At 43.4% G+C, this 14,596-nt stretch overlaps 1 protein-coding gene across 5 annotated transcripts in view; it reads left to right on the top strand.

The window, feature by feature from the left end:
* Positions 1-493: 493 nt before the first annotated feature.
* The window catches only part of LOC105478385 (SMC5-SMC6 complex localization factor 2), a 65,122-nt gene continuing 51,019 nt past the window's right edge, over positions 494-14,596 (top strand). For 4 of the 5 annotated variants that reach the window (XM_011735623.2, XM_011735622.2, XM_011735621.2 and 1 more), the window contains exon 1: positions 12,455-13,292. In XM_011735623.2, the coding sequence (XP_011733925.2) occupies positions 13,153-13,292 (140 nt within the window). In that variant the 5' untranslated portion in view covers positions 12,455-13,152. Of the gene's footprint in view, positions 769-12,454; positions 13,293-14,596 lie in introns of those variants that run through there. The other variant, XM_011735625.3, reaches the window with a different exon arrangement.

Here is a 14,596-nt window from a genome sequence, read left to right as displayed (position 1 = left end):
TAAACCAACATATACATTTTAATCATTATGCAACATCTGTAGGTAGGTTGCAACATTCTATGACTAACGAACCGTCTGAAAATGTCAGAACTTTTGAGTCCTAAAGCCAGTCCTGAGTGAGTCACACACAACCTCCTGGTACCTATAACATAAGGTCTGCAGAATGCATAATTTCCCAAACCTTGGTAAATTATGGTGGGTATGGTGGGTAATTTACCAGAGATTGGGTGGTGGGTACTGCAGAAAGAAGGGGCAGATTTCATGAGAAAATGTAATCTCAAAGCAAGTTTTGAATAAGAGTGCCTCATGGGTCGGGTACATCTGTGGACACCTGTTGTTTTGCCATTTGTTCTGCCGAATTGGAGACACCCAGAATTCCCCAGGCTGATCCCTTGACTTTCCACACCTGTCCACATCTGAATTTTTCATTTGTGATCTAAGCCAGCAGGACTCTAAGGGCCTCTAGAAACTCAGGTGCGGCATTTCTAGGCACGCTCTACAAAACAAAAACAAAGGACATTTTCCTGCTCCTGACTACTCAGGAAAGGTTTGTTTCTGCTCTGGTCATAAGAATAACACAAAGTGAGAATTTTGTGCTAGGAAGAGTTCAGAAAGAGAACACTATGATAAAGAGCATATGAGACTCCAAAACGGGAAACGAGAGATTCTGGGGAAATCTTGAAACGGATGGTTTGGGTTTATCACATGTTGGGACCTCAGAATAAAGCCTGCTTCAAGAGCAAACAGAAGAGGAAAAAGACAGATTTGGTGAGTGACCTGGAGAGGACTGGGGTGGAAGTCTCACAAAGTGGCTAGCCTAGTTCCTTAAAATGCAGAGAATGTTCTCAGGTTCATCTAATGCAATGCATTTTTATAATGTCTCCAGTTGTTTCTGGCTGGGAAGTAAGTGCCTGGGATGGAGGGGCTGGGGAAAGAAGGAAGAAGGAGGGCACTATTGACTAAGGCCCAAACCAGGACTAAGTGACCACTGGGGATTACTCCTAGAACTTTAGTCGGGAATGTTCAAGTGCCACATAGGCTAGCTCTGTCCCTGCACCAACTGCATCCACTTGCCCTAGGAATCACCTTTTGAGGAATGGGCCTTGTGTCAAAAAATCAGGGGAAGTTGGGGCTAGGCAAGCAGACAGGCTGGGGGAACTAACTCAGTTGTAAGAGCTAGCCTCCATGGAGAATGTACCACCCCAATTTCAGTGGACAGATGTTTCAACATCCTCAGTCCTAATTCTAAAAAAGGCATTAAGACATCCAGGGCAAGTCAACAAGGCCTTCATGCAAGCATGCCAAGTGCCTACTATGAATAAATAAAATAGTTCTCAATAATAGGTTAATAAATAGGGATAATCAGAATTAACCTTTATTGAGCTACTAGGTATCAGACATTATTATAAGCGCTTTAAGAGACAGAGTCTTGCTCTGTCATCCAGGCTGGAGTGCAGCCTTGCGATCATAGCTCACTGCAGCCTACAACTCCTAGGCTCAAGCGATTCCCCTACCTCAGCTGGGACTACAGGCAGACACCACCTCACCTGGCTACTTTTTAAATTATTTTGTAAAGATGGGAGCCTCATTTTGTTGCCCACGCTGGTCTCGAATTCCTGGCTTCAAGCAACCCTCCCACTTTGGTCTCCCAATATAAGCACTTTATATATGCTAACTGATTTAATACAAGCCATTGAGATGGGTACTATTACTATCTCCATTTTACAAATGAGGAATCTGAAGCACAGAGAGGCTAAGTACCTTCCTGAACTGTAACAAAAGCTAAGATTCAAACCTAGGTAGTCTGGCTTCAGAGTCCACCACTCCTAACCACTCTGCTATACTGCCTTTTTTTTTTGAGACAGCGTCTCACTGTCACCCAGGCTGGAGTGCAGTGGCACAATCACTCACTACAGCCATGACCTGCTGGGCTTAACCAATCCTCTCACCTTAGCTACCCGAGTAGCTGGGACTACACCATGCACCACCAGGCCTGGCTTTTGTTATATTTGTAGAGACATAGTCTCATTATGTTGCCCAGGTTGGTCTCAAACTCTTGAGCTCAAGTGACCCTCCTGCCTCAGCCTCCCAAAGTGCTGAGATTACAGGAACGAGCCACCACACCGAGCCTATACTGCCTCTAGAGATGAACAGACAGAGCCCTGTCTAGTTGAAGTTTTCAATCTAAAGAGAAGACATATATACAATAAATTATTTTAATTCAAGGTCATAAATATTATAGTAGTCATAGTGAATATGAGAGTTCAGCCAGGAGCAACTAGGCCCCTTCAGGGATGTCAAGAAGATTTTTACTAGGAGGACAAGTAACACTACAAGGGGCTTGCACAAAAGCTCAGAAGTATGAATGAGGCTGATGTGTTCAAAGAATGGCCAGTAGCATTGTCCTGAATGGCTCAACGTAAGATGCATGGGGAGGAACAGTATGATGACACAAGCAGAGGTACAGAGAGACCGGATCATAGAGTATGTAGCATGGCAAACGTTAAAATGTGTTAGGGGGTTTTGTTTGATTTTGTTGTAGTTGATGATGATGTTTTTGTTTTATTTGCTTGTTGGTAATCAGTTTGGGAGTAGCGTGCTCAGATTTGCTTATTAGAAAGACAGTTCGTGCTGCAACGTGTAAGATGGATTGAAGGAGGGAAAAACTGAAGGACAGGAGACCAATTTGGAAGCTGTTTCAAAAGACTTTGCAAGGACTGACCAGGACCTGTACAGGGGTGAAGTAGACGAGATAGAAGGGAGTACTCAAAATATGTATTTTTTAAAAACTCACAAACCAATAAGAAAAATATAAACAACACCGGGCATGGTGGCTCACGCCTGTAATCCCAGCACTTTGGGAGGCCGAGGCCAGCCGATCACGAGGTCAGGAGATTGGGACCATCCTGGCTAACACGGTGAAACCCCGTTTCTACTAAAAATACAAAAAATTAGCCGGGCGTGGTGGCGGGCGCCTGTAGTCCCAGCTACTCAGGAGGCTGAGGCAAGAGAATCACTTGAACCCAGGAGGCGGAGGTTGCAGTGAGTCAAAATCGCGCCACTGCACTCCAGCTTGGGCAACGGAGCAAGACTCTGTCTCAAAAAAAGAGAAAAATATAAACAATACAGTAGAAAATGGGTGAAATTTACAAATAGGCAATTAACAAAAGAAGAATCTAAATGGGCTCCCCAAAGATGTCGAAAGAGATATTCAAGTTAATAATTAAGGGAATGCAAAATAAAACAATGAGAAACCACTTTCACCCTTCAGGTTAGCAAAAAAAAAAAGGATAATGATTTCAAATATTGGAGCGGACATAAGGAAAACAGTGCTCTCATACATTGCTAGTGGGATTGTACATTAATTCAGCCATTTATGGAAAGCAATTTTGCAGCATACAATAAACTTGATAATGCAAATACCCTATGACCCAGTAATTTCCCTTCTGATTATATAACCCACAGAAATTCTTGCACATGGGCACAAAGAAACATGTACAGAGATATTCATGACAGCACTGTTTGTAACAGACAAATAAAATGTGACATATTAACTGGCATACATAAATAAAATGTGTATGTATGCATATTTTTAAGCATATACAAAATAATCCTATATATTCTGTATGATTAAATATATATGTATATTAAAATGTTTCATGGACTTTAAAATCACAACAGTGGTGGAGAGCAGAATTAACCTGGGGCTGATAGTGGAAAAAGGACCTGTAATGGTTTTTTTTCCTTTTTTTTTTTTTTTTTGAGACATAGTCTTGCTTTGTCACCAGCTAGAGTGCAGTGGCGCAATCTTGGCTCACTACAACCTCCGCCTCCCGGGTTCGAGTGATTCTCCTGCCTCAGCCTCTCAAGCAGCTAGGACTACAGGCATCCACCACCACGCCCAGCTAATTTTTGTATTTTTAGTAGAGACGGGGTTTTCTCCATGTTGGCCAGGATGGTCTTGATCTCTTGACTTTGTGATTCACTCGCCTCGGCCTCCCAAAGTGCTGGGATTACAGGTGTGAGCCACCATGCCTGGCCTAGGACCTGTAATGTTTTATTATAAAAACAAAAAGACCAGCAAAGAAGTAACTGGATAAAATGTTAACAGTTGTGAGTTCAGAGTGGTGCATATGGGTTTGTAATATTATTATTTGTGTCTATACCTTTTACATTTCTAAAAAGAATCATATAGGAGTGTGTGTGTGTGTGTGTAGGAGAGAAGAAAGGAAACAAGTGCTATTTCGTGTGAAAATCAATGAGACTTGGTGATGATAACAGTAGGGTCTGAAGCTGACAGAGGGAAAGATTAGTAGGACTCCCACATATCTGACTTGGGTGACAGGTCGGGGGAGAAGATAAAATCATTCACTGAGATGAGAATAATGGAGGGGACAGCATCAAATTTGGGGTTTGGGGAGGGAAGACAGAGTTATGTTTCAAATACATTGAGTTTGAGAACCCAGCAACAGATGTTTCGGCTACCAAATCCCCTATCAGGCTGGCTCCCACACTGCCCACAAGGAGCAAGTAAGAGTGGGGATTTCTCAGTGGTGAGGTCCTGAGAAAAGGAAACAGAGACATGAGCAGAGGCTAGTAGAGATACCAGAGGCCATCTGGCAAGGCCTTCTCTGAAAGCATTTAACATAGCACTTTGCATAACTTTTCATCTAAAAAGTGCTTTTTTAAAATGAGATACACAGACATTAAAAAATATGGATATGTATTCACATATTTCCTTGGAAAAATTATATATGCAGTGGATAAAATGTAAATTTTACAAATAAGGGAAAACGTCTCTCTCTAAAGGCAACCACTGTCATAAGCTTCTTTACCTATGAGCAAGTTGGACATTTAAAAGAGCCAACGGTCCATATCTATCAAAAATATAAAATGCACATGTCCTTTGAACTGACAATTCCCCTTTTAATGTATCTTAGATACATACTTCCATGTTCACAAAGATGGATATATAAAAGTATTCACTGCAGCATTATCAGTAGCAAAAGACTGAAAGGGAACTAACTAGTCCAGTAATAAGGAACTAGTTAAATAAATGCTCATTCACAGTAGAATACTAGGCTGCAGTTAGAAAATCACTTAAGGGCCGGGCGTGGTGGCTCACACCTGTAATCCTAGCACTTTGGGAGGCCATGGCAGGCAAATTACTTGAGGTCTGGAGTTGGAGACCAGCCTGGCCAACATGACGAAACCCTGTCGCTACAAAAAATACAAAAATAAGCCAGGTGTGGTGGCGCACACCCATAGTCCCAGCTATTCGGGATGCTGAGACATGAGAATTGCTCGAACCCAAGAGGTGGAGGTTGCGGTGAGCCGAGATCGTGCCACTGCACTCCAGCCTGGGCAACTGAGGGAGACCCCATCTCAAAATAAAAAAGACAACAACAAAGAAAAGAAAAGAAAAAAGAAATCACTTAGGGTCAGGCACAGTGCCTCACGCCTATAATCCCAGCACTTCAGGAGGCCAAGGTGGGCCAATGGCTTGAGCCCAGGAGTTTGAGACCAGCCTGAGCAACATGGTGAAACCTTGTCTCTACAAAAAATACCAAAAATTTGCTGGGCATAGTGGCACATGCATGTAGTTCCAGCTACTGAGGAAGCTAAGGTGGGAGGATCACCTGAGCCTGGGAGGCTGCAGTGACCACACCACTGCACACCAGCCTGGGCAACAAAGTGTGACCCTGTCTCAAAAAAAAAAAAAAAAGAAAGAAAGAAAGAGAAAAGAAAATCACTTAGGAAGCACAGCATCCTTCCAGAGATAGTCTTAGCATATACATGCAAATAACCGCTTTTAATTATATGAACAATAACATATGTATAATAGTAACATACACTGTTCTGCAGCTTAATTTTTTTGTTTTGTTTTTTGTTTTGAGATGGAGTCTCACTCTCACCCAGGCTGGAGTGCAGTGGCACGATCTTGGCTCGCTGCAACCCCCGCCTCCTGGGTTCAAGCGATTCTCATGCCTCAGCCTCTGGAGCAGCTGGGATTACAGAGGCATGCCACTACGCCTGGCTAATTTTTGTATTTTTAGTAGAGACAGGGTTTCACCATGTTGGCCAGGCTGGTCTTGAACTCCTGGCCTCAAGTGATCCACCTGCTTCAGCCTCCTAAAGTGCTGGATTATAGGTGTGAGCCACCACGCCCGGCCTGCAACTTAATTTTTTCACTTAATATATCTTAGAGATTATTCCACAGTAGCTTATATTACAAGTAATAATCACTTAACCTTATATTTATTACATGCCAGGCACTGTTCTACTTGTGTATTAACTCATTAAAAAAAATTTTTTTTCTAGGCCAGGCGCAGTGGCTCACTCCTGTAATCCCAGCACTTTGAGAGGCTGAGGTAGGTGGATCACTTGAGGTCAGGAGTTTGAGACCTGCCAGGCCAACACAGCGAAACCCCATCTCTACTAAAAATTTAAAAATGGCTGGGCGCGGTGGCTCACAACTGTAATCCCAGCACTTTGGGAGGCCGAGGCGGGCGGATCACAAGGTCAGGAGATCGAGACCATCCTGGCTAACACAGTGAAACCCCGTCTCTACTAAAAATACAAAAAATTAGCCGGGCGCAGTGGCAGGCACCTGTAGTCCCAGCTACTCAGGAGGCTGAGGCAGGAGAATGGCGTGAACCTGGGAGGCGGAGCTTGCAGTGAGCTGAGATCGCGCCACTGCACTCCAGCCTGGGAGACAGAGCGACACACTTTCTCAAAAAAAAAAAAAAAAAAAAAAATTAGCCGGGTGTGCTGGCACGTGCCTGTAATCCCAGCTACTCGGGAGGCTGAGGCTGGAGGGAGAATTGCTTGAACCTGGGAGGCGGAGGCTGCGGTGAGCTGAGATGGCACCACTACACTCCAGTATGGGCGACAGGGCAAGACTCCGTCTCAAAAAAAATGTAAGGTCACTGAAGTGAAGTAGTGGGAGTGGAGAAGGAACAAAGAAATCTGTAACTGGCTGTGATCAATTAGCTGTGTATTAACTCATTTAAAATTCACAAAACCTTATGAGGCAGATACTACCTGTATCATCATTTCCTATTACATCTGAGCACAGTAGCACAGAGAGGTTGGGTAACTTGCTCAAGGTCATAGATCTACTAAGTGGCAGGGCTGGAATTTGAACCCAGGCAGTAGAGCCCCAGGCCTTGCACGTTTAAGCACAAAACATCCTGTGTATCTAACTCAGACTTCCTAAAAGCAGCCTAATATTCTACTGTGTAGGTGAGCATTTATTCAACTAGTCCCCTGTTGCTGGGCTATTCAGTTCCCTTTCAGTCTTTTGCTACCGATATTGCTGCAATGAGTACGTTTACACATCCAGCTTTGTGAACACTGAAGTACGTATCTAAAATATATTAGAAGGGGAATTGCTGGGTCAAAGGACATGTTCTTTTGATATTTTTGATAGATATCGGCCACTGGTCCTTTTAAATTCCCATAGGTGGCCGGGCGCGGTGGCTCAAGCCTGTAATCCCAGCACTTTGGGAGGCCGAGACGGGCGGATCACAAGGTCAGGAGATCGAGACCATCCTGGCTAACACAGTGAAACCCCGTCTCTACTAAAAAATACAAAAAAGTAGCCAGGCGAGGTGGTGGGCGCCTGTAGTCCCAGCTACTGGGGAGGCTGAGGCAGGAGAATGGCGCAAACCCGGGAGGCGGAGCTTGCAGTGAGCTGAGATCCGGCCACTGCACTCCAGCCTGGGCGACAGCGGGAGACTCTGTCTCAAAAAAAAAAAAAAAAAAAAAAAAAAAAAAAAAAAAAAAAATTCCCATAGGTATTATTCATAGGTAAAGTACAGCATTTTCTTTAAGTATGAAGCCCTGAGTGACATTCTTGCCTACTCTCTGTAACACTGCACTGGGAACCAAAAGCATTCACTATTTTCTCCTTTGGCCCCAAGAGACATTAGCTTTAAGAGAACATGATCTCATAGTACTATAGAAATAAACAAATGTTAGGGTATATGTCAAGACACTAGAGGCTGCATGCTTTGACTGCAGGTCTGTCATGTTTCACCCAGCACTCCCCAGGGGTTGACACTGAGAGGAGAGGAGGCAACTCTGGGTTTGCATTCCCATATGGAAGCTGTAGCCTGGAGAAGCTGCCTCCATTTAGTGGGGAATGTGCTCTCTGGTTCTACAGTACCGCCCCACTCCTCACTGAGGCTCAGTAGTAGGTGCCTTTTATTATCATGCCTGTGCAGACACTAGACAAAGATCACCATTTTCTAATTTGTAGGAATTTGGTGAAGATTAAATGAGTCAGTACTCATGAAGTGCTTAGAACAGTCCCTGGCCCATAAGGTTCAGTAAGCGTTGGCCATTGTCATTGCTGTTAAGAAATATTTCTTTAATCCCGAGGCTTTATAAAAGTTAGGGAAATCGACCTGATTCACTTACTTCAGTTACCTAGCCCCTGTAAGCATAAGTGCCAGACCACTCTTTGTACCACTTGAAGCCAGAAATCTAGAATTTTGTGTGAAATCTCTTGGTTTTTAAATGTTGCTCCATGTCTTTGTACAACTCTTGGCCGGGTGCAGCAGCTCATGCCTGTAATCCCAGCACTTTGGGAAGGTGAGGATGGAGGATGACTTGAGCCCAGGAACTCAAGATTAGCCTGGGCAACACAGCAAGACCCCGTCTCTACAAAATTTTTAAAATTAGCTGGACATGGCAGCATGTGCCTCTAGTCCCAGCTACTCGAGAGCCTAAGGCGGGAGAATCACTAGAGCCCAGGAGGTTGAGACTACAATGAGCCATGATTGCACCACTGCACTCCAGCCTTGGCTGTTCAGTGCCACCAATACACAGAAGTATGAAAAATGAACACAGATTATAGCAGTGACTTTTAAATATTTTGACCATGGCCCACAGCAGGGGCCACAGGAATACCTTTTACATCACTACCATATTATATATATATACAGTTGAAGAAGTAAAAATGTTGAAAAACAACACATGCCCATATGTTGTATGCAGTGAACAGACATTCTCTATTCCATTGTCTTTTTCTTTTTCAAAAACATGGTCTGTAACCTATTACATCAATTTCAAAATCCTCTAAGGAGTTGCTAACCGGGTGTGAAAAACACCTAAGTATGGGATAGAATCCCTAAAACCAATATTTCCCAAAGTGTTTCTTATATTTCAGATGTATGAGTAATATCTACACCTATCAATGCCTATCACCACCACTGGTAAATGAGATAACTCCAGAAGAAACTTGGATATATTTATATTTTTTAAGCTAGTTATATATTTTTACTAATATTAGTTTTTACAGTTATCTTCCATTTTAGGAAATTCATACTAATTTTCCACTTATGGGAATGACTTAAAGTTTTCTCCTAAAATATATGTACTTAAATTCAAAAAGCAATTTAAGGAAAAATATTAATAAATAGTATAGGAAATATTCAGATATGTTGAAAATCACAAATACGTGTCTCATGTATCTGAAGTGTGGGAAACTATCTCGCACCATTCCATCATGATAGAACAAGAAATGGACGTTCCTTCACATTAGGTCTGCTTTTGCACAACTCTACTAATTACTCCCAGAATGTTAGGTTACACGACATGATATTATTTTACATTTGGTTTTTCCCCAGCAGCTGCTTAAACCTGGGAGGTCCTTTTTCCAAGCACTTGGGCAGTTTTGAGTTTGGCATCCTTTTGAAAAGTGATTTGTGTGGATCTTGAGATGCTGTGAGCTCGCCATCCCTTCTTGAGATCATCACGTGGTCTGTCTTTCTCGGTCAGGCTTTCAAGTTAATTATTTCCTGTTTTCCTGAGTCTGTTCCTTATCCCCCTTCCCAGGCCACCCTCTCACCTTCACCTCCCCACAGCAGTTCTACAGCAAATCAGTCTTTGTTTCTCGGCCTGCCCTAGAACACCTTCCAACAAGAGCCTTGGAGTTAATTAAATGTGTGGCAATTTCAGAGCAAAAATTTATTACTGGGTACAATCAGAAATTACTTTTAGAGTTCTTTGCTTTTTGGTAACATTCTCTGTCACTTACTGACCTTTTGTTCTCAGTCCCTGTCTGCTAAGGTACTGTGTGAACCAATCTGCCCAAGCTGTTTTCTCTCTGTGTGACTGCTTAAGATCTCTGGCATGAGTTATACTGTCACTCCTCTCAGGAACTCCCACGTTGGGCTTGACTTTCCCAGCAAATTTGATCTGTTGTTCATGTAACATTGTTTCTGCTGCTGTCCCATTCCTTTTCATCAAGGCCAGAGCCCCCTCCTCCTGTTGTCTTTAACAAGGCAGGATGCTAACCTGAGCTGAGCTGTACCCCGACAGAAGCTTTGTGCATAGAAGCCACTCCATTTCTGCAATCTTTGCGTCCTCATCCCATCCCCGAGCCCAGAAATCTTTCCAAATTAGCCTTGTATGGTCATCCAGCCTTAATTTCTCTCTCTCTCTCTCTCTCTCTTTTTTTTTTTTCCCCCAAATCCCAGCTGAAGTTTTGTCTTAAGTCTCCAATTGGGTTTGGTTACATTGTTCAACGTCCTTTCCCCCCACTAGCCCCCCCACCACCCTAGTTTTCTCTCCCCTATTAGCTCCTCCTAAGCACGCATCTGAACTCTTTAAAAATCTTTTACCTAGTGTACAGTTTCCTGGTCATCTCTTTTTAGCCCACTACAAATTAAAGTGTAAAAAACCCTTACAATAAGTATGTGTGCACACGCACATTTAAACTAGGAGAAAGGCTATAAACACAAAATAAACTGTCCAATACTATTTGAGGTGGGTAATGGAGAAGAGCCCTATGCCCTAGAAGTTCCCTGGGGTTCTTATTAGTACATTGAACATATTTCACCCTGCAACCCAAATCTGTACCACTTTCATACACAGCTTAAACAAAGAAGAGTCTTGATGCTTACTGAGGATTTAGATAACTACTTCCTGTTATTTTTTAAATTGTGTTTTCATTATGACTCCATTTCCATTTATTGATCGAGGGATTTCTTGCCTCACTTAACTCCATAATCTGTTACTCAGATTAAGAAAATGAGAAAACTATTGTTTGGTAGTTTGAGTACACGCTTTAAAGTGATACTTTGGAGGCTGGATGATTCAAGTACTATAATCCAAGAAAAGCAACTAAATGATCATGCAGAATGTGTTTTTATGCATTACTCTTTATCGATTAGGCATGCAATGAAATGAATCAGATTAAATGTTTTGTGGATGTGCTCTGTTATAGTACAGAAATTTCCTAGTGTAAAAACATCCAACAGAAAGTACTAAATCAAGAGATAGGAAATAATACATGTAAAAGGAAATGTATAAGTCATTCAACACATTTTGAGCATCTATTATGTTTTTTATGTAAAAAACCTCTTCTCAGCTATTAGGAGCAGAAAAGTACCCTCTATTTTGGCACTTCCCTTCTTCCACCACCACTGCCTAGTATACAGCTGTACATACGTGCTTTTGGGGTGAACGTGAGACCTGTATGTTCACTGTTTACCTTTGACCCTCTACTTTGCCAGCTTTTTGACCACTTTATTCCTTATTAATTCTTCCTCCTGGAGACTAAAGGGGAAGGGAAAAGGAGGTGAACCTGGAGTCAGTCAGGCATGCTTAGTGACCAAAACAGTTCAATTTCATTTTTTCTAAATTTTAATTAATTTATGTATTTTTGAGACAGAGTCTTGATATGTTGCCCAGGCTAGTCTCCAACTCCTGGGCGCAAGCTATCCACCTGCCTTGGCCTCCCAAACTGCTGGGATTACAGACGTGAGTGACTGTACCAGGCCAACAGTTCAATTTCTATACAATAAACTTGAAAGACCTGTCCAAATTCTTTTATATCATTTAAGATTTTTTCCATCCAACTGATTAAATAACTCTGTCAATTAAAGCTTGGACATCTTGAAACTGATATTTTGGTTAACAGTTATTGCAACAGTATTTGACCTGTCTCTGGAATATTTTGTAAGAAGTAAAATTCACTGTAAGAATCTATCTGGAGAAGAGGGAACTATAATTTGCTTAGTACCTGTTATATGAGAATCTGAACTGTGCAGTGTACACTGCTTTATTCTATTATGGTTTACAATTACCCAGAAAAGGGAGTAAAATGCCCATTTTACAGATGTGGAGGCTGAGGTTCAGAGATACTCTGACCAGTCTCTCGGTTTATAAGGAAAACCATGGCTAACAGCCTCCAGAGCACAAGCCCTTTACAAAGGAGGGTTGGAGATTAAGGGCAGCTTTTACTCATCTATGCTGCCCACGCTTAACATGGAAAATTGAAAGCTGACCTTGTGCTCCTTTAAAAAATCGCTAAGAAAGCCAGCTGCAGAGACTTCATGGTAACTCGTGAGAAACAAAATGCTTTTGTGGATTAAAAACTGTCTTTATTCCAACGGAGTTTTTTGAGGGTTTTTTTTTCTTCTTCTTAAAGAGAAAAAAAAATCTACCGCTGACACTCAACAAGAACCCTCATAGAATGGACAAGTCTTCGGATCGCGCTGTGCAGATCCCCCAGGAAATTGTAACAGTATTATGGCACTTTGGCCTAAAATGTTAAAGAGACAATGTAATGAAGAGCTGGGGATTTCTGAGACACAATTGTGTGACACAGGAAGCCCAAATGTTGGCCATCCTCACCGAAGGCAGCTGCCAGGCTAGGGTTTGCTTCAGCAAACCCTCATCCCTCGCCTTCAACCAGGCGGGTGTCGTCAGCTGCCGCAGCGCCAGCGGCTGCCCGCGCCTTTCCGCCCCCGCGCGCCCGCCAAGGCCGAGGCGGCCCGGACCAGAGGCGCGCGCCCTCGGTGCATGTGACGGGGTGGGAGGGGGAGTTTTCTTCCTCCCCCGTCCCCAAGCCCCGCCTTCTCCAGAGAGGCTGCGGCTTCCTATTGCGCCACCACCGAAATGACCACCGTGCCAACCAATCAAGACGTGACTCATGAAGTAAGATCCGCCCCTTACTGGTCCTCAGGTTCCTTCCCGCTCACACCGGAGTCACTTCCGAAGAGAGAACCGCCATGAAGAGAGAAAGGGGTGCCGCCCACCTCTGCTCCGACAGCCTCCCCGAGTCCGAGCAGCAAGACGGCAACCACGCACCCAACTTCTCCAGCCACGGCTCATGCCGCCGTCGCCAGCGGCGCCGACATGACAAGGCGCTGCATGCCCGCTAGGCCAGGTTTCCCCTCATCCCCAGCCCCGGGGTCGTCGCCCCCGCGCTGCCATCTGAGACCCGGTAGTACCGCCCATGCTGCAGCGGGAAAGAGAACAGAAAGTCCTGGGGACAGGTACCGTGCAGAGGGCTTGAGAAGGGGCCGGGTCGCGGGGGAAAGGGTATGAGGGGAGGACTGCAGACCGCCGCTCTTCCAGTTCCCGCCATCCTCCGCGAGCTCAGGCGTTGGCGTTTCGGGGCCTGGCAAACCCCCGCCCCGCCTCCGCGCAGGGGCTTCTGGGAGTTGGAGTTTGCTTCTCTGTAGCTGGGCAGCTGTTCTTGGTCTAGTGACCACCAGCCTGGACAGCTACGGAGAACCCGCCTTAGGTAGAAAGAACGTGATTTTTTCCTTTGCAAGAGCTTGACCCAGGACCCTAACTGCTTAATGCATATTTAGGTCGTTTTCTGTACCTTGCCAGTTCTACTGATGCTAGTGGTTTAGTAATATAAACCTTTTCTATGTTGTGGGTGAAATTATGTAACCTGTGATGAGGGAATCCCTTCCACGAATTACTTTGTAGTCCAGCGTGCACGCTAATTCATACTTAAAAGAACTTACAGATTTGGAATGTGACGTGTTTTCTCTTTCAGTAACTTCACGCCTCTCCAAGAGGCCAATTTTTTTGTAAAGATTTTGTGGGAGCTATGTAATGAGATGGGGAGTTTCATCTAATGACATCCTCTGACAATAAAACATGTTTAAATTCCCTACGAACTTGGTACTGTCTTTTATTTTAAGTTAAATTGTAATAAGTTTTAATAATATTCATGTTCTAATACTGTGGTACAGGCCCGCAATCCCTTATCTTAACTCTGAAAGCCAGAAAGCTATGAAAACCAAACGTTTTCAGTAAATTTGGTACCACATCTTACTTGGCAGCCAGACGTGACCAGAGCTAATGTAAGGCTGTTTGTGGTCTTTATCCCATTAAGTGGGAATATTCATGTTTTGCTGGAGAAATATCAGTGGGTTTGATTACAGGTTGCAGCACCAGACCCCACTGGGGACTTTCCATAATACATCCAAGTTATCCGCTTCCTAAAATCTGATAAATTCAGAATTCTAAAACACATTTGGCCTCAGAAGGTTCAGATAAGGGTTTGTGAAACCGTTATAATTGTGGTGTTTTTTTTTTTTTTAGCCAGTTATTAAATAAGCAGTGGACATTTGTGTGCATATGAACTTAGAGAACTTACCTCTTGAAAGTTACATTCATGGTTATTTTACAGGTTTCTTGTATGTTTTACCCAAAACCATTTTTTCTCTTTCTGGTGTATTAATCAAAGAGGAGTCTGAGGTCCAATATTTCAAGGAAGAGATACAGTGTTACATTTAGTAAAATGCATTTAGAATGATGTTGTTTGCAACAAATTCGCTGC

Source organism: Macaca nemestrina, chromosome 9, assembly GCF_043159975.1.
Source record: "Macaca nemestrina isolate mMacNem1 chromosome 9, mMacNem.hap1, whole genome shotgun sequence".
Lineage (NCBI taxonomy): Eukaryota > Metazoa > Chordata > Mammalia > Primates > Cercopithecidae > Macaca > Macaca nemestrina.
This window is presented reverse-complemented; position numbering and strand designations above follow the sequence as displayed.